This window comes from Amblyomma maculatum, chromosome 10, assembly GCF_055883805.1.
Source record: "Amblyomma maculatum isolate TAMU_Amacu chromosome 10, ASM5588380v1, whole genome shotgun sequence".
In the NCBI taxonomy this organism is placed as follows: Eukaryota; Metazoa; Arthropoda; class Arachnida; order Ixodida; family Ixodidae; genus Amblyomma; species Amblyomma maculatum.
Window position 1 is genome coordinate 22,638,113 of NC_139353.1, and position 27,911 is coordinate 22,666,023.

Genomic DNA, 27,911 nt, shown 5'->3' on the forward strand with positions numbered 1-27,911 from the left:
TCAACAAAAAAGAAAGCAATTTGCACAAGCCCAGCCAGTTTCACAAAACAATCAACTGATCAGAATGTGACAGTCGATAAATTCAAAGAGCCGCCAAAGAGGTGTGCCGAAAAGAAGGGGCAATATATCCGACATTTCTCTATTGTGTATCGTGTAACTATACTACATTGAAGCGGAGGCTGAACACAATGGTCGGAATAAAAGCTACCAATGTCCGATGCCGTGAGAATTTACCGAGTGACAGTGGGCTCCTGCAGAAATGGTTCGCGCTCCAGCATGAGGCGCTCGACGCGCTGAGCCAGGGCCAGCCGCCGGCTCTTGGACGCATACTCGACCGCCCCCTGGATCAGCCGCTCAGAGTCCATGAGGCGTGCCACGTCCAGCGCGCGCACCTCTCGCTCTGCCTTGGCCGCCAGCTGCAGCAGACACAACGCAGGTGTGATCAGGCGCAGCACCAACAGACGCCACAGTCAATATGGGGGGCCTGAATGCTTTGGAGCAAGGGCAATCGGCGTAACACATTCTATTGGTTCCGCTTACTGGAGCTATCCAGCTGCATCTCTGCTGTCGTTCATAGCATGATAAGAATGCGGGCAACAAATATCCACTTTTTCCACAAGGCCGCTCTGCGCACGCACGCCTCTCCGCTGGTTGGAAACAAACCACCAACTCCAGCTGCGCATGCTCAGTTCTTGGCCTCTGCGATCGGCCATAGCTGATCTCGGAGGCCATGTGTAGGTAATATTCGTTACAGGCGTATGCGATAGATGGCGGTAGCTGTCAAGAACACACACCGTCATTTCGCTGGCAGCTGAATCTCCCAAGGACGTTTTCAACCAGTAGCAGGCAAATTTTCAACCACTCCCAGAGAGCGCCACATTTTGTGGCGGATTATATGCAAGGACAGTACAAGTGCTAACCTTCAGCAGATGTTTGCTCAAACATAGAAAGAATATGAAGAATATGTACCCGTTAAACTACGATATCACATCAGCTAGAAATGCAAGACTGTGTCCTTGAAAGAGCATTGCAGGCTTAGCCCTAGTGACATCATCAGCAGGCATGCATGTGTACTGCTTACCAGATGACAGGCAGCGTGTTCTGTTACTTGTGCAAGGATATGTGCGGATTAGAGCAAGGTCACCCAACCGTTCTACAGAGTATCGCGAAGATTTACTACTACTTTAGAATGGCAGTTCGTGGTCATTAAAAAGCACTGGCTGGAGCAAGAGCATTATTTGCCTGGAGTTCTTTGTGCGATCATGTAATTCATGCGAGCGGATCCAAAAGCTGAAAGATAAGGGGAGAGCACAAATGGTGCCAGTACTGAAATTTACTGAATCTAAAACCGAGCTCTCCAGAGATTGCACACAGCATGTCAAAACAGAATGCGTCTGCAATGCGTGGGCCATCGTGAAATTACAGGGCTATCTCGGAAGCGATATCAGAGTATGCACTTTCGATGTGGGACCCTTAGCTTGAGGTAGATATTATAGACAGACTAGAGAGGGTATGAAGTTTTGGAGTGCAATATGTCTTTAATAACTACAGCAGACACTTCAGTGTTTCATATGCCAAAGACTTTTTGGGATGGTACACTCTAGAAAAACGCCGATATTTGTCACAGTAAAATTTTTCCATTGAATTTATCACAGGAAGACTGGCATTAACCGGGACTTGTATAATCATGCTCCAAACTGTTTCATTACGGCTTGACCATCCATTAAAGGTCAAGGAATAACTGTATATCTGATACCTATGAGTTTTCGTTTTTTCCAAGATCGATCAGAGACTGGAATAGGCTGTCTAAAGAGGTAGTATCAATTGTGCCCTGCGAATCTTTTGCAGCTACTCTTTAAATACTCTATATTCACGAGATGTACGGTTTATCGCATTTGCATTGTTTTGTTTTTTATTGCGAAAGCAATACTACTCTAGGTATCGAGCCTTCAGCGTAGCGCGGCCAGTAGCCACATCTTACCCACGTGACGCTGTGACGTCGCACCCCACATGACACTAGGGTGTGGGCTGGCAGGAGCTGCCAACTTGGGTCTCTCGTTTCACATGGGACGGTTATGTCAGAATCAGCCTGCTAAGACCCTGGCATTCACGTTACCCCTATAGGCCACTAAGGCACGTTCATATGGGTTGGTTAAAGCGGGGCTTTATATGTGGGCTGAAGAAGAAAAAGAGAACGCTCGGTCACCCGCAGCTAATGCTTTCGCTCAATATTTGGTTCAGCAGCGTTGAACCCTTGTAATTTTTTCATTTCCTGCATATTTGTGGTATAAGTGATGTTTTGTACTATAGACGATCACCGTAAGGCAGACTTTTATAGAGCACTGTCTGCAAGGTATATGCTAGATTCCCGCAGCATGGTAGTTTTGATGGTAGTTGGCATGTTTTCGCAACACTGTGTGTTTTTTGCTTTAGTTATGAAATGATGCGAGCATCACGGTCAACGGGGGACTGGCGTCATGTGTTTAGGACTAATGCATCATGTGACTTAAGACCACATTAAAACGATGGGGGCACATATCAGCCAGATGCAATCGTCTTTACCCACAGATGTCATTTCTGCACCCATAGCATTTAGGTTTTGTCAGAACGCCATATGGTGCACAATATGCGGTGACAATCTCCCGCGGAAGATTATGCCGATGCTGCATGCTAGTGCAGTGGCAGCGTTGACCGGTTTTTACAGAGAAAACCCAAAACACTGATGTTTTAGCACTACAGTTACAGTCAATTTTTGGGCCAAGTAAAGCGAAACGGTACTTTGTGAGGTTAATACAGTAAAAGTGCAGGAGAATGAGCAGTATCGATGCCCAAGTAAGACTGGTGTTGTGTTGTGTTTTATGGCACATAGCCAACTAAGGCCATCATGCGCCAAACTCAGGGTAAAGCAGTTCTTGTTCAAAATAACTCAGAGTTTGTTTATTAGCTTTACTTCTTTAAAAATTCTCTTCTAGCAAAAGACTTGGATGAAATGGAATGTGTTTATTAAAGAAACACATAAAATGTTTCCTCCTGATTTCCTCATATTTCGTGCATGATATTAAAATGTGGTTTACTGTCAATTGTTCATTGCATGTCTCGCATGCAGGTTTTTCTTGTCCAAGAAGTATGAAGTTGTGTGTGAGATGTGTATGTCCAATGTGGAAGCGACACAGGATGACTTAAAAAAAAGCGCTCTTTATATATTTATATAAGACTAATTATATAAGACTATTATATAAGACTATATAATTTATATAAGGCACGAATCACTAGTGTCTGCATGCTCATTCTAACTGAATTCTGTCTCTGCGAACATTCATTTTATTTGAAATTCTATGCCACATTGTTAATGTACATCCAAGACAGTCAAGTCATCCTTGTTTGCACTAAACATAGGTTTTTTTTACACTAGACTTGACTGTGCATGAACACTGCTCTAGCCCATCACAACCCCTAATTGAAATGCCCTCATGTCTCCCAGTTCACGTCTTTGAAGGAACAGTAAGTGAAATAATATTGCAAGAGCACTGAAACTAGCCAAGGAACCTGTTCCGAGCTCGTAGCGTGTTTAGCGTACGAAGACCACAGGACCAGGTGGGGCATGAGGGACTGCAAAGAACACGTACTGCGAACAGTTTCAGCAGCAGCAGTTGCCTCCGGTTACGGGAGTCCACAAGCTGGCCACTTTCCTCTTCTTCCGGATCATCTGCCAGCCTCTGCAGGATGTCCTCAAGGCACCAGGCACGCCTCAGCTCCTCCTGCCAAGAGTGAGGAGATGTGCACACACATCATCGAGACACTCTGCCTACTGCCTGTCACGAAACTGGCAATGCAATGCACTGCCAAAATCACACAAAACGACTCAAGATGTGATACATCCGTTATACTACTATGGGGCTGTTGTGGCCAGCAATTAAGGACTGCGATTACGGCTCAAGCAAAGCAACTTTCCCTACCGATCATAAGAGCTACTTGCACACAAGACTTGGGAACTGCCGCTATTTCCCCCTCTACCCCCACCTACCCATTCTAACAGTCTGCAGGGAACTGTGAAGCAATTATTGTGGAAACACTGTGCATTAAAAAAAGTAAGATAGACAGAAAGGAGCACCTCAAGGCGGCCTTTCTCCGAGTCCATGCCAAGGAAGGGCAGGCTGAAGTCCAACATGACCATGACGGGTCGTGGCAGAGTGGCCGGGTACCGTGATCCCTTGCACAGCAGGGCCCTGAAAAAGTGACCCACTTATAACACAACTGCCAGTGCAACTGTGACAGAGCCTCACCGTACTTGCTGCCGAGTCTCACTGACGCCCAGCACAAAGTAGTGATCCGACAGGCTCTTCACCTACAGCAGGAGATCAAGAAAAGCAAATCCTCTGAGCTTTCTAAAAAAAGAAAATTAAACATGGGATCAAATGGGTCTATTGAGATGGGCAGAAAGGTGACTGACAAATGTGTCGACTGAGTGGCTGCGAAACAGCTACATTTTGTGAGCCATTCCTCTAGAGTCTCGCTTCATTTTTTATAATCACCCCCCCCCCCTCCCCCCTCCTGTTTTCACGACAGCACTTCCACAGTAGCAACTGTCAGCTGAGCTCTGCAAAAGCCAGGATTACAATAACTGACACTACATACAGAATGTGCATGTACTCCATTATTAATTTCTGTCCCAGTTCCTCATCAAGTTTTGTTAGTCACGCTTCCTTGTTTGCATAATTACCTTTCTAACTAACACAAGCACACCACATTCACTGCTAGTAGCCCATACTGTGATGCCTCAGTAACCAGACAAGCTGTACACACAATACCTAGTACGCCTGGCCTTTTTGACAAGGCTTGGCATGTGACAAAGTTGGCTAACACTCTGTTCTTTTTGGAGGGAGGATATTTATCTGGAACTGCATGTACGCTCCTGCAAATGACATGCAAGATGAATCTAAAGGATTGCGATAAGAACGGCAGCAATGGCACGTACATGGTCTCGTGTGTTGCAGACTGGGATCCAGCCACAAGACGAGCCGTAGACACAGACGGCACCATCAGAGTCAACATAGCAGAGCGAGCCTTCATCTGTGAACCTGAACATACGGGGAAACCCAGCAGATGAGTTGCAAGGCCAGCAAAGTGATGGAAACCAACAACCACAAGTGCGTGCCTCTGCTAGACGTGCTTGTCCTCTAAGAGCTGCTCTAGAAAAGAAGGCATGCAAGTTGTACTTTTATGGCGTGCATGTTTCCAACGACTGCTACAGATCTGTATCATTACATCTAAGGCCTCCGACTCTCTGCAGTGAAAAATCTTAAATTCCACAGACTGAAAACGAAGAATGTGTAAAATTCCTCGGGGGTCTTGAAGTTAATGCTTCATAATGCACCTCACACTATACTGAGAACTATTATAGTGTAATTTCTTTTTTTTTTTCCCACAGAGCTCTTCAGGCCGCTTACAAGGCGGTGTGGGTTATTGACAAAGACAAGGCATTGAGAGAAGCCAGTGGAGTAAGGAAAGCAAAGCACAGCAAGCGGGCACAGGACTGGGTAGCTGGAAACACAAGTGGCACATAGATAATGGCAGCTAGTGCTGCGAGTGCTGTGTGCATGCAATAAAGTCTTGAAGGTTTGGCTTCACTCAATTGCAGTGCATGCATGTGAAATGTTCTTTCATATTACCCCAAGTCCCCAAATCCCCAAGGCCGCCTATTACATTGTATTCGTGCATATAAAGTAATGTAATCATTTTGCCATCATGCTGTTTGTAATAATAATGGCTTAAAAAAAAGTAGTAATGTGGCAGCTAACACAGATCATTCTGTGGAGAATCTCTAAACCCGGAATTTTTCATGGAATCACGGGGAACTAGAGGCTTTAATCATACCTCCACAGCATTACTGTTTCGTTGAAGAGATAGATGATCCCTGCGTTTTATTCCTGTCCTGAGAATTCCTTTCCTATCACCATAGCCGGTGAGTTGGAAGCTACCGGAGCATGTCCAGTACAACATTCGCACCGCTGCCAGTGTAGCACACTTAGCAAGTAGCTGGTGCTTTGATTGCGTCCTCCTCAGAACACATTTACAGCGCGTCCCTAAGCATGTTCTACTTTCCTTTCAATAGAGAGTGCTATATTGGTCGTGCCTGCGACACAACAGCCATGTGTCCCAAAAAAATGGCAATAATAATAATAATAATAATAATCTTTATTTAATGTGTGCAGGAACAACCATGTGGTCTTCGTGCTGCAGCGCAAAAAAAAATGCACACACAAGTTTTACACACACAGATAGAACACAAAAGAAGAAACAGATAACACATGAAATGGAACTGAGACGAAAAGAGTCACGGAGAGAAAGAAATCAATGAGTAGCATGTCTTGTACACACAGTAAGAGAATTGTAGAGCACATCACAAAAAAAATAAAAAGAGAAAAAACAATAACTGTCATTGATTTACAAGTAACATAGAAATATACATAAAATAAACACCCACTCGAGGTGCAACAAGTGTGTGATATCTAAAACACAGGCTAGAAATGCAGGGAAATACAATAAAGAAATACCAGGTTGAATGCAGGACAGTAAGATTAAAATATAAAGTTTAAAGTTAAAATATAAATAAGAAACAGATAAAAAGCAGTTCAAGATACAAACAGCATTGAACAGGAGGAAAAGCAAAAAGTGACGTAAATACAATATTTAGGCTAGAAAGTGGAAGTTATATGTGATAAAGTACTGTTTAGAATACAACGCTACGAACATCCAATACAAATGAAGAGAGCGAGTTTTGGAAGATGTCAAGGTAAGACAAAAAGAGTTAAGCAACCTCTGCATTCTGTCCAGAGGGGAATAGGAATGAAGAAACAGAGAAACCTGAAACGGTCTGAATTCCCTCATGCACTTTCGAGGAATTCACAGTAAGATGTACTCTAAGAGCTGCGGGCACATAATGTGGCCATGAAGGAGTTTGTATAGAAAAATTATATTTACTCTGGCACGACGGCAGTTAGTAAGAGAAGGAAGTTAGTGGGGTACTCCTGGTGGAGCGAGAGGAGGAAGTTGTGCAAGGAAAGCGATATTGAAATATCCGTAAAATGTTTTTGCTGTACTCTGTCAACCTTGTCCCAGTTTTATTTGCAAGTGCCATTCCAAACAACCGACGCATACTCCAAAAGCGGCAAGCATATGGACAGGTACAACTTTAAGAACGGAAGTGGAGTACAGAACTCTCGAAAGTCTGCAGACGAATCCGAGTGTGCGCATAGCCCGCAGAGCAATGCGTTTAGTATGAGAGGAGAAGCTGAGGGTGGGTCAAACATTACACTAAGATCATTAATTTCATCAACCCTGTCCAACAGCACAAAATTATGGTACAGAAAGCTGTAATAATAATGATAAAAATAAAAATAATAAATAATAATAATAATAATAATAATAATAATAATAATAATAATAATAATAATAATAATAATAATAATAATAATATTGTAGGCACATAAACCTCCACAAATGGCGAAGGTGTGCTGAGGTACGGTTTTGAATATATATACCAGGTTCACAACGTGCACAAACAATTAGCGGTCCTTTAAGTACCTGGCCCATATTAGTCACATAGTTGTAAGCAATAAATAGGCAGGACGCAGCAGTACAAGGTTTCATGCAAATGGTCGGCAAGCATGCGTGCCACGCTCACCCTGCCCACGCAAGCCGCTGCCTTTCGCCCAGGGGCACAGGTATTGGGGCCTCGGGGTCCCTGGTGGCACCGCCCACTGTGTACTGCATCACGGCCAGCGCTTGGCGCTCGGCTGTGACACCTGAGCACGCAAGTACCACACCACCACTCAGGGCTCAACGACTCCAAAGCACAGAACATGTACTGAGACGTAGCAGGCACAACGACGCTGACAACCATAACAGTTATTAAAATCAATGTGGAAATTTTATTTATTCTCAAGTAGCTGCTGTCTGCAAAATTAAGGTTTAGCAGGCAGAGCGTAGCACTTTTTTTAGGGGTGCGAGAATACTCAACTGAATACGAATTCAACACGTAGTATTCGGATGACCAAATATTCTATATGCTTTGCGACAGGCTCTGCACTGGTGCAGAGAAGATGAAATACAGTGACATATCAATTTGACCCATGTTAATTGAGAAATTCAGATGATTTAGACAAGGAACACGATCTCAGCCGACACCCATGTAAACCTGTGGTACTGGACGCTCATTAATTCAGAAAAAAAAAAAAAAAAGGAGCGGGGGGGGGGGGGGGGGGGGGTCACATCAATGCGTGACCTGAGCAGCCAGCTATTATACTTGGAACAGTGGTGTATGCACACCTTAGCTCTGTAGCAGCAGGTGCAGCAACAATCTGAAATCTCCCATAGCCAAAATATAGCCCAGCAGCGCAGTTTCAGTTTCACTTCATTAAATTCACACCCTCCCGCCACTACCATTGGTCACGCACATCGACTAGTTGCGCCGTTTTGGATGCTGCTTTGAGCGTCATTGGTCTTCTAGTTCTACTTTGATATGGCACTCTCTTACACTTTGCGCTTCAAATACGCCAACCCATCGCGTTTTGAGAAAGCCTCACCACATCACTGCACAGTCTGTGCAGTGAAGCATCCTCAAAACGCAACAGGGTCATTTACGAAGAGGCAGTACAGGTACTGTGTTGCACTATGAAAAGGGCCGCGGGGCACTGACGATTCTGGTCGACATTCCGGATAGTGTGCGCAAAGGAAACCATTTGACGGAATACCGAAATATCAACAGTGCCACTTAGTTTTCATCTCAAAGGTATAGACATTCATATTCAAAGCCTTCATTAGACAAGATTAATGCGATGCAAATGGTTTTCGGCAGGTCTTTAGGGACACTTGATAATTCGAACATCTTTCTAGTCCTTTGAAGGTGTGCGTATGTTTGGCTCTGCTGAACAAAGATCGGCAAGTTTGATATCTAAACTATTCGATACTCAATACATAATTCAAGAGTTACTATTTGGAATTCGCATACCCCTACTTTTTTTTTTTCCGTTCGTGAGTAAATGTTAAGCCTACAACCCAATTCAGTCAGTTACCATGGCAAGGTGGGAGGACCTCTAAAGGAGCTTGCAGAACAACTGCTCACTTGCAGAGCAACTTTTCTACAATCTCTGAACATCAAAAGCACTCTGAGGAGAACTCCATGCAATAATTGCTCCTGGCACAAATTTAGATACTCTCTCTCTTCCTGGGTACACGGATGTTGGCAGATGGGTGAAAGTGCCCCAACCAGTGAGTGTGTCAAGCAAACAAAGTACCTACCAGCTCCCTGGTGGAAGAAAAGGGCCAACGAGTGGCCTGCGGCAGAGAGGGCTACAGCAGGCCCTGGAGCACGCCAGACGCCCTTCTGAAGACCGCCCAATGACCACAGTCGCAGCAGTCCAGAGCCACAGCAGGCTGCCACCCAGTCTGGCCCTAGCGCTAGAACCTGCACTTACACATAGGCCCACTCAGAAGGCATGCTATACAGGTGTCCCATCTGGCTATGAGAACCGCTGTAGTGCACTGCTGTAGTGCACAGTTCCGCATCAATTGACATGACAGCGTACACAGACAGGCGTTATTGCCCTTTGCCTCTGCTGAAATGAGGTTGGAAGAGCCAGTATTTGATCCCACATACTGGACTCCACAGCTAAGTACTGAATTCACTACGCCATTGCATTCTGGCTAGAACTGAATTACAACTGGCCATGGCATGCATAAATAGTCCTCTCAAAGGTTTGTTGGGTTAGGAATAAATGGGAACGTTAAACACTGGCGGCAATGAGCAAGCCTCCATAAAGAAATTGATGTTGAGAGACCACGTATTGTTTCTTGTTTTGTTAATTGCCCTTTAGTGTCGAACAATGTCGATATGCAGTGCAGAAAGAACCGGAACAAAATCCTGTGACAGACACTGGCTAGATTTGCCTATCACCTTTTCCTGTACATCTGAGGTTGACAAAGCCAACACCGCTATGTAGCAATGTCCAAGCAGTTTTTACTATACTTACTGCAAGTTTCATAAGAGTGGCAGCACTATCCTGCTTCCAGTTCAAAAAGACTTGGTGGTACTAATGAATTATGCATGAGGGGTGACCATGCATATTAGTTGAGAGAGAACTTGCACTACTGGCTTTCACAAGTCATTACCTTTACTCTAGAGGGAAGCATAAGCTGCAAATAATTATGAGATCTAATTATTAAGGCTAATTAATCACTGGTAAACATAGGTAACTAGACTGAAAAATAGCACATTGACTTGAGTGAGGATGTCCTAGTCAGTCAACAGAAGCCCACCTCAACGCTATCAGTAGGCGTGTCGATGGACCACTCCTTCTGGCCATCCCATGATGCAAAGTGAAGGCACTCCAGGCGCTGTGGTCCGGCCAGCACCAAGGCCTGGTCACTGAGCGCAGCCAGGGTGTGGCCCAGGGGGTTGCCCCGGTACATGGAGTGGTGCACCGAAGCATTGTGGAACTCAACATCGATGCTGCTCTCTTCAGCCGTGCTGTGAGCCCGCACAATGCCCACAGAGTTCCACACCTGGAGTCCGGACAACATAGTGTGTTACACAAACAGCTGGGGTAGTATTTGTAACAGGCTCTCCATCGATCCATTTTACAATTGCAAATTATTCACCCAATGCCTTCGACAAAGTCGCCTTTTTTTGCAGCAAGACAAGCTCAAGCAAAATCAGCTAATCACATTCCTTGTTTACAAGAGGGTGAAATGAAAAATCAGTGTGCAAGAGAGTGACTAAGCCCATCAACGCCCACAACCCAAATGGACAGGTGCTTCTGTGAGTTCTACCGAAAGACCTGTATGCTCAAATGCAACCAAATAAAGCCTTCTCTTATCACACGTGGCTCGAACCAGCAAAGTAGAGTCACTTCCCATCACAGGTCACTAGAAAAGACAAAGGGTGCCCCTGGAACCATGGAGAGTAGTAAGACAGCAAGACATGAGGATGCGGAACATGTGTGCTGAACATACTAAGCCCTAAATAAAACATACTAATTGTTGAATAACATACTAGAGCCTGAAGTAAATGTGCGAGTGCTCACCATGAATCGGTGCTGCAGGTGGCAAGGCGTAGAACCTGGCTGGAAGGCATCTTGCACCAAGCGGGGCCTGTAATCCGGCACCACTGATGGCTGCGTGGGTGTTTCAGCGGATAGCGTTTTGGCTGGCTCCGCGGCACGGTCTTCCTCTACATCAGAGTCCCCAAATATGAGCGGCTCATAGGTTGCCTTGATCTGGCCCAGGTCTGTCAGCAAAAGAACGGCACAAAAGAAGTCAGAGGATAGCAATTGTGCTCACAGTGTGCTGGACATCACAACGATACCTTGCTTGAATAATTCCATTCCTGCTTCATCAGATAGCACATTACACTAAAATTGCTTTCTACAAACGTTTTTCAAAAATAGACAGCTTCACATGTACTATCACAAGAAATATGTGCACAAGTTCCAGTGTGGCAGAATGCACAAGCTGTTCACGAAGTGGCATAGCTCATCCCTGCTAATGCCACAATTTAAAAAGTATAAAATGGCCAGAAATCGCATTGAAAACTTGCACTCATAATATTCATCCATTAGGTGCTCAACACCATCAACATCACCTTTAGTATTACAAACTACAGGGATTTTTTCGTTTAACACATTACATAGTATAAACGCAGTAATTTATCAGCAGCATCCAGCAGTGGTGAAATAAAGAGGTTCCAGGTTCAGATACTAGCTTGACAAGAATGCAGGTACTATCTTAAAAATGCTGGACAGTGCTGGACACGACTCAGAAACTGAGACACTGCTGAGTTCAGCATCTCACTCATGCCACCTAAAGGACATCATGCCACCTAAAGGACATCATGCCTTTTTTTTGAGATCCATTTCCTTCTTACTACTCAATTCAGTCAAATAGTTTCTCATTTTGTTCAGCCTGATACTTCTTTCTGTGATGAGAAGAACCATCTTTTTGTTTTCTTTTCTATCCCTACAGGTGAGCGTGAGCTCCGAAGAAACGGCACCTTTGCTCTACCACTATACAACCCGCCTTGCTAAATCTCAATGGTCTGATGCCTACAGGCAAGTTAGAGAAAAAACACAGGTGGAAGCCCCAAGGTCTGCCTTCTTCTAAATGAGCTTGTGGAAACATATCTCATGTATCGGCAATACATGACAAAGTATAGAGCTGCATGCCCCGAGGATGTTTGCTGCATTTGCCATTTCCCTGTTTCTCGCGCGATGCAACAAAGTTTTGGCAACAAGGGTGGGATGGGTGAGCTTACATTTAAGGACCGATGGGCCCTAATAAATGGGTCAAGTTGTGTACTTGCTCAAGAGCCAGTCAGTGTGTGCAAAAATGCAACGGTTATGCTGATGCAGTAGAATCCCAACCAAAGCGACAGTATTTGATTAGGAAAAAAGCAAGCATTCTACATAACTAGATACCCAGATGCAACTCACAAATGCAAAAGCAAAGAAAGCCCTCCAACCAATCAGGTCAACAGATTATTGTGACGTCATGGTTAATCTTTCCAGTGACATTGCAGGCGACTGGCAGATGCCTCAGTGAAGAGAGATTAGCTGGGACATTACAGCAATCGGTCAACGCCATTGACATGAGGGTCTCCTATGAGGGGCATTCACAAGTTTAATCTTGAACTGTATCCAACTGGTAGGCGCAACAAGCCACGGGTAATCTAACTTACGGTGATGCTGTAACACAATGGCAATCCATACCTCCACATTTCTGCCAGCATTATGTGTGCCCATTGGAGCCCACAGCCTAGAGGCATGCAGCACTTACCTATGCCATCATCTTCGTTGTCTTGCTCCCCATCATCATCGTCATCCTCCTCTGCCTCAGCCGAAATAAAGTCCCCATGACTGAAAGGCTGGGTAAAACAGGCCTATTAAGCATCAAAAAAGCTTACAAATAAGAGCATGCACAGCATGTGACATAGACATATTTACTGGAATAATGAATACTTTGCTCTACCTTACCTTACTCTACTGAATATAATGTCAATGAGAGACACGGTCACTAAGCCATGTCCCAAAGATAAGCCCATTAAAAAATAAAGGAAACAGAAGTCAGTAACACGAGAGCAGATTACATGTACAATTATGGGCTAAACAACGAACACACTGGAGAACAAGGCCCAAGCATAACAGGTATTTGATAATTTTCTCAACAGGTGCCAGAACCGATCACTAAGATTAGTCTTCAGCAGTTACCACAAATTCAAAGACCTGCCAAGAAAGACTGAAATCATGTAATGACGAGCAATCATACTGCTCAAAGCAACTCCACTAGTGAAGCAAACACAAATTATAACCAATAGGAAAACTTCCAAGCTTTTGCCAACCGAGGGGTAAAGGACTGATAGTGAAACAGAATTTGTACAGGTGCCTTAAGAAAAAAATTCAAGGATATTTGAAAACTTCGAAGGCCACTCTAGGCGATATTCAAGTACCTAGTATGTAGTCATATTTCAAAATTTTGTGACACGTAAGCTTCGACATGAAGATGTATTGCTTTTATTTCACTCAACAAGAAAGTTCGTCAGTCAGCCTAGACTGAACCGAGCACTGTTACGCTGAATCGTCCAACACCTGCTTGGCCATAGCTCAACAGAAGCAAAAATTTTACAGCAGTTTTCCATACCTATGCTAAAGCTCACAAAAAGGATGTCTATCTTGGTACTTTTCACAAAACGTTGCAGCTAATGTTTTGTTCCTGCAACAAATAAGTTTGCACAGATCCACGGTAGACAACAGCGCTATGCACATCACAGACTGAAGGGAAGGAGCAGAACGAGGCATAACATCTACAAACACAGTGTCTTCCTGCTAATCAGTCACTATTCTTGCAACAATGACCGCTTCTAAAGTCTTCTTGAGACCTGCTAGGCACTTGCATGGCCTAAAGCACATTAGTATCTGTTTTAATTTTTTCTGCAGTTCACAAAGCAGACTCATCTGTCGCTGCATGGTCAAAGCATTAGCGGCAGATGGTTTGCATTTCGCTCAATGCAGTTTTGTATTTATAGCATTCAGTGCTACCCAGTCCTTGTAATAGCTGTTACTGAACCAGACACTTTGAAATTTATTTTCGAGGTGTTCGTTTTCACTCCGGCATAGCTGGATATACAAGCATGAAATCCCATGCAAACGTTTAGCAAAATGTAGTCTGCATATTGAGTTAAATGTCAAAGCACATGTCAACACCATTCCAACATGGCAGCGACTGGTGCCAAGGTTGCCAGAACTAGAACAGTTGGAAAAAGCAATGGCTTGAATGTGGCCGGCTGTCTAACATGCATCCAAGCAGCTCTGAAGAAATATTGTTAAACAATAGGTTGGAGTATATGCAGCAAGATCATTTCTGCATTCACGAGTTTGATGAAATTTCTTCACTGTTATTAATGATTTCCATTTATGAAGCAAGGTTTTTCGAGGACTTCCAAGAACTCAAAAAAATGTCGAGAACATCAAAGGGCCTTGAAAATGGAATTTTCAAATGCAAGAGTGTTCACGAGTTTCAACGACCTCTGCACACCCTGTGATAGATGTGCCTTATACCGCTTCCTCCCAAAGCCACGTGTGCTGCTCACATAACAAGACATGCCACACTCTCAAGAACCTCCTCCTATCCGGATAACCACACCGACCAAGCGCATCTCAGTCATGCACTCCAGTGTTCTCATTAAGCGTGGTCCACCCTGTACCTTATGGGCCATAAAGTACAGGGCCATTTGCAGGGTCCATAAGGTACAGGGCATATGAGCCATAAGTTATGGCTCAAGCACACTTCAGCGGCATCCCATTTTATTGTGAAAGCAATACTACTCTAGGTTTCGAGCCTTCAGCATAGCGCGGCCGGTAGCCACATCTTAACCACGATCGTCACACCCCACGTGACACTAGGGTGAGAGCTGGGCTACTAACTCAAGCGGTCGGCGTAGCGCGGTCGCAGCCACGGTGCAGCGTGTGACGTCACATCCCAAGCGACACTAGGGCAAGAGCTGGGCTACCAACTCAAGCGGTCGGCAGAAGCTGCCAATTTAGGTCTCTCGTTTCACATGGAACGGTTATGTCAGAATCAGCCTGCTAGGACCCTGGCATTGACGTTACCCCTATAGGCCACTAAGGCACGTTCATACGGCTTGGTTAAAGCGGGGCTTTATATGTGGGCTGAGGGAGAAGACAAAAAGAAGAACGCTCGGTCGCCCGCAGCTTATGCTTTCGCTCAATATTTGGTTCAGCAGCGCTGAACCCTTGTAATTTTTTAGTTTTCCAGCAGAGGGTGAAATTTTCCAGTCACAGTGTACTTCCCTGATGCTAAAGGTGACAACATTGAGACCCAAGAAGCCCTTTAGGTAGTCATTGAGGTATAAATCTAAAAAGCCTCCTGGCACACAACCATCCGAACAGACAAGTAAAATTTTCATGCCAAAGATGAATTTGCTGTACACCAATGCGTATGATACAATGCTTCAAATGATACAACTGTCGTTGCAAAGTGATTTCAGCCACTTTGCGAGAGAAGTTCACATCACTCTTATCGCAGACCAACTGTGAATGACTTCCAACAAGTTGGTTGCATTGCTGCAGGCAGTTAGTGTGAGCATTGCAAACGGCCTGGTCGTCAGCTAGCAGGATTTCGAGGGGCATGATACTTGAAAGGAAATAAAAAAGCAGAAGTTTTTTTTTTTTTTCTAAAATAAAAATATGTGATAATTAAATTTACGCAATCAATCTTATACTACTATATATAAAATAAAGGGATAATGTAATTTAATAAGATATTAGAAAATTATAGTCCGAAAATTATATACTGAGTATACGAAACACTGCTCATGCCGCATCAATTGAAATGGCTAGGTTCAAGCATGCGTAAAGGCTACTGTGATTAGAGTAATAATGGTCATGCGTCTAGACCACAGTTTGCCACTGAGACCAATCCCCCTGGGTGACAATGACAAAAAAGAAAAAAAGAAAGAAAGCTTCAAATACCATCCCAGAAAACGTTTGTTTCCGCGATAAAATGTGCCAGAGAGATGCGGGAAGGGGAGGAGACAGATTCACCTTTTCCTTGGTTTCCTTGGTGGCTGCTGCTGTCTGCTGTTTAGCGCTGTCTGAACCAAAGCCATCAACAAGGGCTAACTGACCCTGCAGGTACAAACACAAATCACATCAGGAACTCTGCCAAGAGGCCACAACATGGCTGTCTCAAAACACTGCCAGTAAAGGGGAAGCCTTGCACCTACACCCATGACCTCAACCTCCACAGAGGACGTAGAATCATTTCAAGCTACCCGGAGTGTTTGAATTGAATGGCACATTTTAATGCTGCAAAGTTTTTAAAATTTCCTGTGCATTCATTTCAGTTCCTTTTCATATCAAGCCCTACACTAGCACATACACTAGTGGATAGTTTGTCTTAGCCTGTGGCAACTACCACATGTCAGAAGCATACTCGTTACTGCTTATTCGAAGCCAAAATTTCTGCAGAACATGACCATTAAGGGGCAATTCGGGTAGTTTCTTTTCATCATTTTGAGTTACTGATTGCATCCCATTTCACAAATTTTTTTCAAAAATTTATGTAGAACTGTCTTTAAAAAGTAAAATCAGCAAATTGAAATGTAAATTGGTTTCATGACCAGAAATTATTTTCTGGTTGATGATCAGTGATGTCTAAGTATATACGGCTCTCAAATATGGTTTAATGCGTCAGGATGTAGAGGAAACCATACAGTAAAAGTTTTGTCGGAATATGCTAATGTAGAAAAAAATATAAAGTTGCTCTTCTTAAAGAACTACAACTTACAGCAAGAACCTGTCCAGTAATTACCTACACAGAAATAGAAAAACTACAAATAAGTGGCTACCCCTGTCCAAGCTAACTACAAAACTCTTAAGGCTTCTGAGGACATGCCAGTCATAGTCTAGCTGTGCATCGACAGCTGCCCCTCCCAAAGCAAGACGACCCTCACCTGGGCATTGCAGTAAGCCAATTCTTTCTGGCGAGGGTTCCAACACAGGCTGCTGACATCCTCACCACAGGACAACCTGCACGCAAGAGATATGCGTAGATAGCTGTATCAGCCAGCACTGTACTCATACAATGACTTCCCGCATGAAACAAGGGACACCTCCTCAGAAGACGGCTTGCAAAAAAAACCGCACATCGCTGCACGGTTAACTCTGCAAGTTTGCAAGTACTATTCACACTTGAAACACAACATATGCATTGCGGGTGATTACGAACAGAACAGAAATTATTAACCCACAAGCTAATTGGCACTCTGTCGCAGCTAACGCATTTCAACATTCACCTCAAACTGCCTCCATAGCTCACTGCTCTGTTACGTGTTTTAACAATGCAGGAGCCCATAATCTGAAAGTCCTCAGGCATTACCATGACTGCATTAGGCTCTCTTTAAAGTACTTTATCATGCACACATTATAAGCTTCCTCCAACATACCCACAGTACAATTCTGGACGGGGTTGAATAGCCACCGCGAGCGAGACACACAGTGCGTGCGACCAAAGAAGCAGATGGAGCTGACTGGGCGGGAGCTTGTGGCAAAATTAAATAATACAATTGCTAGTGCTGTTCAGTTGCATCAGTGGTGATAGCGACATGGCGAGAACACACAATGTGGCAGCTTGCCGACGTCTTGCCGCACACCTCTAAGCCCGACTGGCCCAATCGCAGAAAAAAAAAGAAAAAAATTAAGTTCATAGTTCATGTGAAGTGTGCTCAAAATACCCAGAAATATGGCGCAACAAACACAATCACATGAGAAGAAACACAACACAGGCGCACACTACCAACTGTAATATGGATCTGAACACACACTTCCTCTTCACCACTCATCCTCCTCTACACCCAAGTACACATCTCTTCTTTGCCCAGGAGATAGTAGCACTTTCATCCCCGCAGAACTCAAACATCATTCAAGCATGACAGTTACAAGTTCTACACCCAAGTACATCTCCACACACCTCTTCTTTGCCAAGCAGCTATTATTACCACAATCGTCCCAGTACAACACAACTTTCGTCCAAGCAGGACAGTCACAACGTCCACCACATAAACACACATAGCAAACCACCACCACACATGTGCAGTAAGACATGTCCTTCCAAAGCACGTCACTTGTGAAATCCCTATGTGTTTGTTGCGCCACATTTCTGGGTATTATGCAGCACCAACTCGCCCCTCAAGGTGTTATTTTGAATTGTGCTCAATTTCTTTTTCCCGTAGGAAACTTTTGTCATTGTCATCTTGAACTTTGGTGCTGTAATGGGAAAGTGAGCGCCCCCTCATTTTTCCTGGTGATTTCAGTGCACGAAAGGGGGAGCACACTTGTTCAGTATTTTACGGGATACAAGCCTGAAATGATGGAAAGCTGTATGGCTTACGTATGCAGCAGCTGGCGTGTGGCCCAGTCCCACAGGAATAGCTGCCCCTTTTGTGTTGCTGCCGCCAGCAGTTTCCCGCACCCACTGAATGCCACCAGTGACACCACCTGCAACAAGAGGGTGGTGCAGTGTTCATTCATGGTGCCACCCATTAGGCCTGCCATGCGACAATGACAAAGGGCACAGAAGTTTAAAAGCACGAACAAATAATGCAGCTTCTTAAAAAACCAGAACACAAGGATTGAAATCCATGGAGCTTTTCATTTGGATAAAGATATACCAACTTTAGCAACAGCAGCAGGTGGAATGTCAGCAGAAAAGAAACAGAATACTGATTTCAGACACTGCCGTTTGCAGAAAAGTTCCTGTAATTCTCACCTCCACAACCGAACTGTGCGCCAGGGTTTCCACCTTGTCCCAGGAGCCTCGGGTGGCCAACCGTACTTCCGAAAACACGGGCACAGCCAACTGCACACGGGACACACGTGAACTGGTCACGGCTCAGGAGACCACACGCAATGGCAAGAGGCAGCATTGAACCGGTCTTGTGAGAGCAACAAGGCAGTTCTAAATGAGCAAGGTTGCTCACGATTTAAAAAACTGATTTAGGCTTGAGCAGACTGAACAAGCGGTATGAAGCACGATGTACATCATGTGCAAGGTGACAGGACATGAAGCAACCTAAACAAGCTTCCGTGTGGAGCAGTGTGCAACCATGTTTTGTTCTCTGGAAAACTGTCAAGGCTGGCTCAATAAAGTGCCCTTCCCTGATATATTACATCATGGACCAGTCTCCTCGATTTTAAATTTAGAAGATATGATGGACATTTTTTCAGTGTTTACTTCTGAACTCAGTCTTCACATCTTTTAAAATATTAATTTTTACAACTGATTAACAGCTTTTTTTTATATATATACAATGTGGCATTCACACACGGTCAAAATCTGCCTGGCATTAATCCATGCTTTCTTGTAAGCCAGAGCATTCGATTTACAACAAATGCATTAATGGTCATTAATTACTGGTTAAGGACTTACAGCCGTGCTTAACAGAACAAGGAAATGCTGTTGTCAATGAAAAATACCAGCAAAGGTTATATAACAATATATAACAAAGGTTATATAACAATAACGTTAGCATGGTACACAGCATGCTAAAGCTGTCTTATCTCATCAAGGGTACATTGGCTGCATCAGCCAACGCATCCAGTACAACCATATTATTGGAAGTTTTGATTTCAACAAGTCTTGTCACTTCCATTTGGCTTCGCACATGTCAAGCATCATCCTTGCTCAACATGCAAGAAGTTGCTTAATGTCGAATATAACTTGACAAATGCAAACCAAACTATGTGGAGACAGTTGGAAGTGAGCGAAAGAGTAGTACAGGACTGGCAGCGAAAAGCAAAAAAAGTAATCTGGTCAGTGAAGCCAACAAAAAAGGCAGACTGCAGAAAGAAGACACGCCAGCCAGAGCACGAGAATCGTTAGTACTTGGCAACTGCCTCATTGTACGAATTTTAGGCACTCTCTCTAATGCAGTGATTCTCAGCACGCTTTTAAAGCGCTTACCGAACGAACAGGCTTGTCTTATAGTCACAGTGAGATCCAACTCGCCCAGCTTCGCACCTTACTACTGTCTTTTACACAAGCGCAACTTATGTGCAGTTTTGGGGGCAAAAGCCGCCGTTTGCAGAGGGTGCAAATTACATGCCAGTAAATATAGCACCTATGAAAATTAACAACCCAACTATTTTCTTTTCCAATCACAAGTTAGTGCGGATCAATGGGTCTGAGGGCACAAGCACACACAAAAACCCATCAGGCCACATGTATCTGTGATTCAGCAAATATGAATGAGCTCAAGTCAGTCCATGTCTAGATGACCTTGGATGTGTGAGAATTGAGCTGAATTATCTCTAAGTGAATCTGAGCCTTTCTTGATGCAAGTCAATTCCAGGTTAGAAATGTTTGTCGGGAGCGAGTCCAATTTAACGCACTTTATCACAAAAGTTCTAAACGTCCAACATGAGTACACCACCCTAGAATAACTCAGGCAAGTCTAATCCAAACAATTCTAGCCAGATAAATATGTTGGCTATCACAGCGCAGGCTCACAGGCAGGCTCATTACTTGTGGTCATGCCGGAGTGCTGTGCAGTACACTAGCATTCGCGCCAAGCTCTGAAGGCACTTTGAAAAGCATGGTTCACTGACCTTGGCTCCTGAAGGAGACCATGCCAGACGACCACGCACCTTTGAAGTCCTGGGTAGGGCAGAGGGGGCAGAAAGAGCAGGCAAGTACGGCAAATACTCAGAGTATCTCAAATATCAAATCTGATCAATCCTCACAAGATATGCTTTTATTTCCTTTTACATTTCTCCAGAGGGCTTACAACACAGATAAAATAAAAGTCTTTTCCAAAAAGTAGCCTTCTTTTGAGCTTAAGCATAGAAACAGAGAGTGAAGGTGCCTGAATAAATCAGAGATTGACTACAGGCAGTGAGAAAACAAACCACAATTTCCCTGACCTTGGGAATAAGTTTCCATGGCAGTTTTGATTGTATCGCCTCGAAACGAAATGGAACCTATAAGGCAGAAATACTACACACTAAAGCTAAACGCCCCAAGTTGGCACTAAATCCTTGTATGCCATAAAAGGCATGTGTGCTACGCATTTTCATCACACATTAAAGAGCCCTCAAGTGGTCAAAACTAACCCGAAGCCCTCCAATATGATGCCTTTTGTCTCTCTTGCTTGCTTCCCCCATTCCCTCATGGTACGGTTTATGTAGACACTAAGAATGAACCAGATACTGTGCCTTACCCTTCCTTAAAATCAATTATTGTTACCTTATGAGGCGTTACAGGGAAGCCAGCCACTAATTTAGGCTTTCTGAGGTTTGAAGCCTGTTTTTGCAGCATAGTGATATAAGGGCTGCCAGGCAACAGCAAACAGGTGAATGTTAACTAGTAGGCTAGTTAGCTAAATACAGATAATTAACTTTCTAACTAAGCTGGTTGCAACTAGAGATATGTAGTCAGCTGTCAGTAATAGCCATATCAGTTTGTAGAATTCCAAAATGCAACTACTCTCTGAAATGTACAAGCAATGTTCCCAGCGCACCTCATTCCATGGCTGCTTTACTTCAGAAGCTTGCTTGGGGGAGAGGCGGCAGTGCTTAAATTTGCATGTGGGCTTTTCAAAAGCATGCACCTTTAGGCGTGGGATAAGCAAAATTTGTTCATCCACAATTCTGAAAGTAATCGCGTTTTCAGGATTCTAAAAATTGATACGGCTCATACTAATGGCTGGCTTCAGATCTCTAGCTGCAATCAGATGCAAACTGTAGTTACTTAAAAAGCTGACAGCCAAAATTTAGAGAAACCATCTTACTAGCTCAAAAGTACTATAATCTATTTTCTAATGTCCGCCAACACTGGTATATTACTGTGCCGCAGAAGTTCTCTCAAAAAGCTTATTTTTAAAAACCAGCAACTAGCAAAATAACAGCCTAGCACAAGTGCTTATAGTCTTGCATGTAGACTTCTAGGAATTAAAATTTATTTTTCCAAAACTTCTCTAGAATGCACAGTACTGCCAAAAAAGCTGTTTTTCACGACCAGTTGGACATAAATTGTGCCCAAAAATCTGAACCATATTTCAAATAGCATATTTCATATTTCAAATGAATCATATGTCAAATAGCCCTGAAATGCAGCGATGCAGTAGTCTCTCACAAGACTCACGCATCAAACTAAGTGAAACCAACACACTAAAATAAAGTATGAGAATAGCGCTCAAGGCAGTCAAACCTACTCCGACTGCATCTCTCAAAAGATAGGCAACAAGCCACAACGTGAAAATGGTGAGTTTTTCCATGAAGTGTTGGCATACCGGAAGTCATTGCTCCGGGGAAATATTGCATGCCATGTCCTGACACAGCTCTGATCGGCCAGTTTCCACACCTTTGCCGTGCCATCGCAGCTTGAAGCAGCCTGCAAAACCGCAAGACGCATTGGATAAGACATCACCTCTAGTCACAGCCGTATGTACAGTACAGTCCACTGTTAAAGGGAACGTGGGGCTGTGTGCCCTAAACACTTTGCAAAGCACTGCTGCCGATAATTAGCGACAATAGGCGGTACCATGCGCATGCTCGGGAAGAGCAGCCAGCCATGCTTACTGTGCATGTACCCTGTGCAATCGTTTGTCACTCGGCCTGTTGGTAGTGCTTTGTAATGCCTGGCTGCCATGCGGTCTCATGCACCCTTTAACAGTGGACCGTACTGTACTGTACAAACTATGACAAATTTAGCATATGCAAGTTTCCACTAGAGATGTTTACCATAACTATTACTAGCAGGAATAACTTTTGAATTACTTTCCCCAAACAGTACTTTATTCATTCAAATGCTTTTGAATGAAACTGAATACAGTGACTTTAGGTATTCAACTTTTCCTGCTTCTTTCAGATATCAGGCTTTTAGATATACAACAGCTAATGCCATGAAATGAAATTTTGCTTTTCCATTTGACGGCAGCAAATAAGGATTTCTGCAGGAACCAGAATAACAATATTCGCTAGCTTGTACACCTTAGTGCAGGGGTCTTAAACACATGGCCTGCTGAGCTGTATGATGCGGGCCACCCGATCCAAACTTTTCTGTCATTTTTATAATCCTGTGCTAGATTTACAATTTGGGCTCACCATCAGACTTGGTTTTCAGCTAATCAACTAAACCAACTAAACAGCCTCGTCTCCACATGGTACACATTCTTTGTGGAAATGAAATGAGGCAATGGCTTTTTAATCTGCATGAACGGACATCAGCTGCCTTCAATAGCATGGCACTGGGCAACCCACCCTCTTTTTCACCTCCAAGCCTACATTTATTCTTTTGAGGATAACTGACAGCAGCATCCATCAGCCAGTGCAGATTTTTTCAGTAGCCCTCTTAGCAATCCTGAACCGGCACCCGTCCGTCTTTTAAGCAGAATCAAGCATGTGCCACTTTCCCACAAGGAATGGGAGGGTATGATCTGGGAGCAAAAAGGTATTGGTTGTTCTTCGAGTATGTATAGCTTCCATTGACTTTATTTTCCCATTGCTTTAATTTATTGTTTCTACTCTTTTTTGTTACTTTCCGGCTACTCACCAGCGAAAGATTAAATTTGCTAAACGAGACTGCTGCCTTAGTGCAACACAACGAGAATCATGCAGCATCACCGAAGCGTTAGTTTATGGCTTTTTTTTGGCACCATACTTAACAAAATAAATAAAATACAAGTTATTTGAAGTGCTGCAAAAGTAAGAAACTAAATGATCGCATAGCTCACCCTAACAGGGTGAAGAAAAACTTCACAAAAGAGGCACAAAAATGGTGCAACTATGATATTTTAGCACCATGGCAATTAATCTCACTCACTCTGACCTGTCGTTCCACCCTTGTTAGCATGTATACCTGTCACAGTTTTGACTATGTATTCAATTCAATGCCATTGTTCATTTCCCACATACACATACAGAAAATGGAAGGGGAGGGGGAAGTCACAAATAATGGCCTGACATGCCCCTTGGCCCCAACATTACAAGACAGTGGGCAACATACAACTTAACAAATATACGGCAACAAAAAGACATGAAGGGATGACTTGACAAGCCTCATAAATTCCATGAAAAGAATTAATAGCCAACTTCCGTCATGGGCATGACTGATAGGTGGAGATGTGAAATTCAGACACCCTAACTATTGTGCTTGCCTGCATCGTGCAGAAACTTTGTGTGCTCTTACACCAAAACAAACCCAAGAAAAGGACCAAAAGTAAAAGACAATGAGCGCAGCTACCAACCACAAATTCAGCACGGGGGTCCAGGCAACAGTAGAGCACAGGTGCCGTATGGCCTGTCAGCAGCTGGCTGCTGCCAGATGCCACATCCACCACTTTGAGGGTGAAGTCTCTACGCAGAAAGGAAACAGGGGCAGATAGAATGTCACAGCAGAAATAACCAAAGCCACTACTACACGGCATGGTGACTCAGTGGTTAGGACAGTCTCAAAGGCCATGCTTAAAGGTAGGCAAAAGGCACAAGATACGCGTGTGCTGTGTGACATCAGTGCACAAAAAAACCCTAGGAGATCGAAATGATCATGAAAATCTCTAATACGCTGTCTTTTACTTTTGGGTGGGACAGTTATCGCATCTTTCTCTTCCGCAAAGCTATTATTATTATTATTATTATTATTAAAAGCAGTACTGCTTCAAACTAGAAACAAAAGCAGTACTCTTGCACTAAACCGCACTTCTATGACTGCCAGAAATTAAGAGAACCAGTTTTAGTTCCAAGTGGTCATAGAATTGAATATGTATAGTGTTTAAATTATTTTTTTTTATTACTGAGGTGCTGCCTATATTATACAATCTCTCTTTCCAGCTTTTGCTTCTTAGCAGCAGGTTATCTTTTGTGGCTTACACTTTACGTGGACTGAAAATTAGCAACCCTAATTTTCATGTTGCAATGCGTCATCAAAGTGCACATTACTTTAGGCTGAGCTCCAGCTCCATTTACAAAGGTTTTATACACTACTGTGTCAGCCACTTAACGTTGCCCCTTCGTGGATATATTTGGAGCTGCTTTCAGCAGATTTATTGTAGTCTGAAATATTCCTTTTTTTTTGTTCTGTTCAATACCTTTTCCATTGCGAACTGCTGTACAACTGTATTACAGTCTATCATTCTGTATTAGTACTAATTCCTCTTGATGCACACATTCTTTCTAGTTTATAAAAAATCTCCCTCCAATCCTTCATAATGCCCAAAATCTTGGGATAAATAAATAACTGATTGAGTAGTAATTAGATGAAATAGCTTTTTATCGAGTTCCTCTGCCCGGAAACTACATCAGTCTGTGACCTACTTCAGCTTGCATTTCCCATTTCTTGGCCATGTGCATTCAGTGGTTTGGTTCAACTGCTATGTATTAAATGCAAGTGTTGTATACAAAGGAACAACTCTTTCCAGCTCTCAGCGAAAGAAAACTCCACCTTGACTGTAAGACAGTCATTCTACGAGTTGTATTCTGTATCCTGCAGTGCAATTTCACAGCCAGCTGTGCCTATTGTTGAGGTCAATGCATCATAGTAAATGACAAAACTTTTCCAAAATCTGCCTGCTCAGCACCCCTGGCTGCATTTGCCATTGTAGGCTGACATAGTTTTATAAAGCTAATAAAGCTTTTCAGATTTCACAGGTTTGTTATAAATAATAAATTGGTATGTTCATCCATAAATTAAGTGCAGTGCCTGTATACAAACAAATCCCTATAACAGCTAGCAGCTGCTAGCTTTTATGTAACCCAGGTTACACAACGCGCTCACAACCTGAGAAGAGTGATGACAGAATCGAGTCATTACCCAGAACCAGCGACGACTGTTTTTCCATCGCTGCTGCATGTGACGGCGTAGATGTCCGACGGAAATTGGACAGTCACGCCGCTCTCCTGCCCGGTAGGAAGATCGAAAGCTTTCACGCAGTAGCTGTCGACAGCGACAAAGAACTTGTCGCCCTGCGAATAGCAGGTGCCCAGAGTGTAACGCTCACTGCCATCTACCGAAAAAGCAAAACTTACGCCACAGGCTAAGGCCAGCGCGTTTTCTCCAACAGAGTAAGACTTCGGCTCATCATCCTGGAACCCCTCCCACGTTCTGACCTCCCCATCTGAGCCGCACGTCAGCAAATACCTGGGCGAGACAAAACCTGTGAGCACAAGCCCGTGAGCTGTCGAGCGCATACAGTACATACTTGCCGGTTTGGTCGTAGCACACATCGGTGTGTCCTTCGGCATGTGCGAACCTAGAGGGCTTCACTGTTGGCGGCATTTGCAGTCTTGAATGCTTCCTACTTTCTCTTTACAGAGCAGCGTTTTGTGAATCAATTCTAATGCCGCCGTACGAACGGCGCCAATGCGCGCTTTCCATGCAGACAGATCCGAGACAGATTGCGCGCCAAAGTGCCATTTCCCGCAAGCAAAGAAAGTGGCGCTACAGTCGCCTATGAAAGTTATGCAAATTATGTCCTGATTGGCTAGGCTTGCGAAGACTACGCTGACTGCCTTAAAAGAAGTCAAAAATTTGCCTGCAAAAAGAATGTAGCTTCTAAAATCTTCATGCATGGATGTTCGTTAGTTGCAGAATGTTGACCCCGCTGACACCACATGCGACGTCACGATATGAGCTTGCTCCCTTGCTCTGATTAGCAAAGTGAATGCGGCGAAGGCCACGAATTGCTCTTCTCCATTTGTAGTTCACACGTTGGTGCCTTCGTCAGGTGAATTGTACTGTATATTTCGAAAAGAAAGGGCGTTTCTCGTCGTGCAGTAATGAAGTCGTTTTTAAATCGCCTTTACAAGAAGATGAAGTGGTACTACTTCATGTACGACCTCCACACATCTCTTTACATGCTGGAGTCATGGGAAAAGAGAGTGTTCAGTATCCTTTTCAGCTTTGACGACAGGCTGATGTAAGTATTGCCATTTGCTGCGAGTGTGTGGTGTCTGTTTCAATTGATTTGATCTCGCTGCTTCGGGGAGCCCGCATGGCCGCGGCTCGTCCCGAAAGCGGGCAAGTCGTCTATCACGATAAAACACGCTCGAGTCGTTTCAGTGCAACGAACCGAAGCTATGCTGCCTTTTCGTCTTCTATTGCACGAACATGCGTTACATTTCCTGAACTTCCGACCAGATATTGGACTTGTGGCCGTCGTGGCGATGTCAAGTTACACGACCTACGTCTTCTTGCCTCGGTACACAGAAAACTTGCTGCGTTACTTTGAGGTCCTGGAGTGAATAATGCACCAAGAGCGTATGACCACGATGGATTTTCTGGGTCATTGCAGCGACGTCCACATCAGATTCCTCTGCGTTTGAAGTCATCCGTACTGTCACGCCTCTCCTAGTTGCCAAGAGTGTGGTGCGGTGGGCCATCATTCTTCAGGGTTCTTCCTGACCACGAGTCCTCTGCTGCCACTACCTGCGCCGTCTAGCCATCGAGCGAGTTTGCAGTTGATTTAATGGGGAATCCTATCTGGGGATGTGGCTGTATATCTGGCTCAAATTGTGCCCGATCATTTTGCTGCTTTTTTTGCACAGTTCGGAATCCGATGTTGAGTAAATGATCAACCACCAGCTGTACAACCTAGCTTATGAATGCACTGCCGGTTATTCATTAAACACATAGTCACTATCATCACATAAGGCATAGGATGAGTGAAGAAGTGCATCACATTCTTTTTGGGCACTCTCTTTCATTCCAGTTTTCTCATGCACAGGTGGCAGCGCACATTAGCAGTGAAGTAGCATGTCACATGCGCATATTCATTTGTCCTGATAGCTAACCATTATGAATGTGTCACATTGACTACAAGGCTAAGGAACCAAATACACACCATG

The 27,911-nt window shown here is 43.9% G+C and overlaps 1 protein-coding gene across 2 annotated transcripts in view; it reads right to left on the reverse strand.

The window, feature by feature from the left end:
- Positions 1 to 26,498, reverse strand: part of LOC146175851 (WD repeat and HMG-box DNA-binding protein 1-like) — a 33,707-nt gene extending 7,209 nt beyond the window's left edge. The window contains exons 1-20 of one of the 2 annotated variants that reach the window (XM_084582207.1): positions 26,267 to 26,497; positions 26,094 to 26,205; positions 25,879 to 26,030; positions 24,317 to 24,425; positions 22,361 to 22,461; positions 20,679 to 20,727; positions 18,841 to 18,930; positions 18,463 to 18,569; positions 17,027 to 17,102; positions 16,116 to 16,199; positions 12,832 to 12,919; positions 11,085 to 11,287; positions 10,318 to 10,563; positions 9,301 to 9,466; positions 7,685 to 7,805; positions 4,976 to 5,078; positions 4,284 to 4,345; positions 4,112 to 4,226; positions 3,627 to 3,758; positions 235 to 416 (exon numbers count right to left, since the gene is read on the reverse strand). In XM_084582207.1, the coding sequence (XP_084438333.1) occupies positions 235 to 416; positions 3,627 to 3,758; positions 4,112 to 4,226; positions 4,284 to 4,345; positions 4,976 to 5,078; positions 7,685 to 7,805; positions 9,301 to 9,466; positions 10,318 to 10,563; positions 11,085 to 11,287; positions 12,832 to 12,919; positions 16,116 to 16,199; positions 17,027 to 17,102; positions 18,463 to 18,569; positions 18,841 to 18,930; positions 20,679 to 20,727; positions 22,361 to 22,461; positions 24,317 to 24,425; positions 25,879 to 26,030; positions 26,094 to 26,205; positions 26,267 to 26,343 (2,375 nt within the window). In that variant the 5' untranslated portion in view covers positions 26,344 to 26,497. Of the gene's footprint in view, positions 1 to 234; positions 417 to 3,626; positions 3,759 to 4,111; positions 4,227 to 4,283; positions 4,346 to 4,975; positions 5,079 to 7,684; positions 7,806 to 9,300; positions 9,467 to 10,317; positions 10,564 to 11,084; positions 11,288 to 12,831; positions 12,920 to 16,115; positions 16,200 to 17,026; positions 17,103 to 18,462; positions 18,570 to 18,840; positions 18,931 to 20,678; positions 20,728 to 22,360; positions 22,462 to 24,316; positions 24,426 to 25,878; positions 26,031 to 26,093; positions 26,206 to 26,266 lie in introns of both variants that reach the window. The other variant, XM_084582206.1, reaches the window with a different exon arrangement.
- Between the last annotated feature and the right edge of the window lie 1,413 nt (positions 26,499 to 27,911).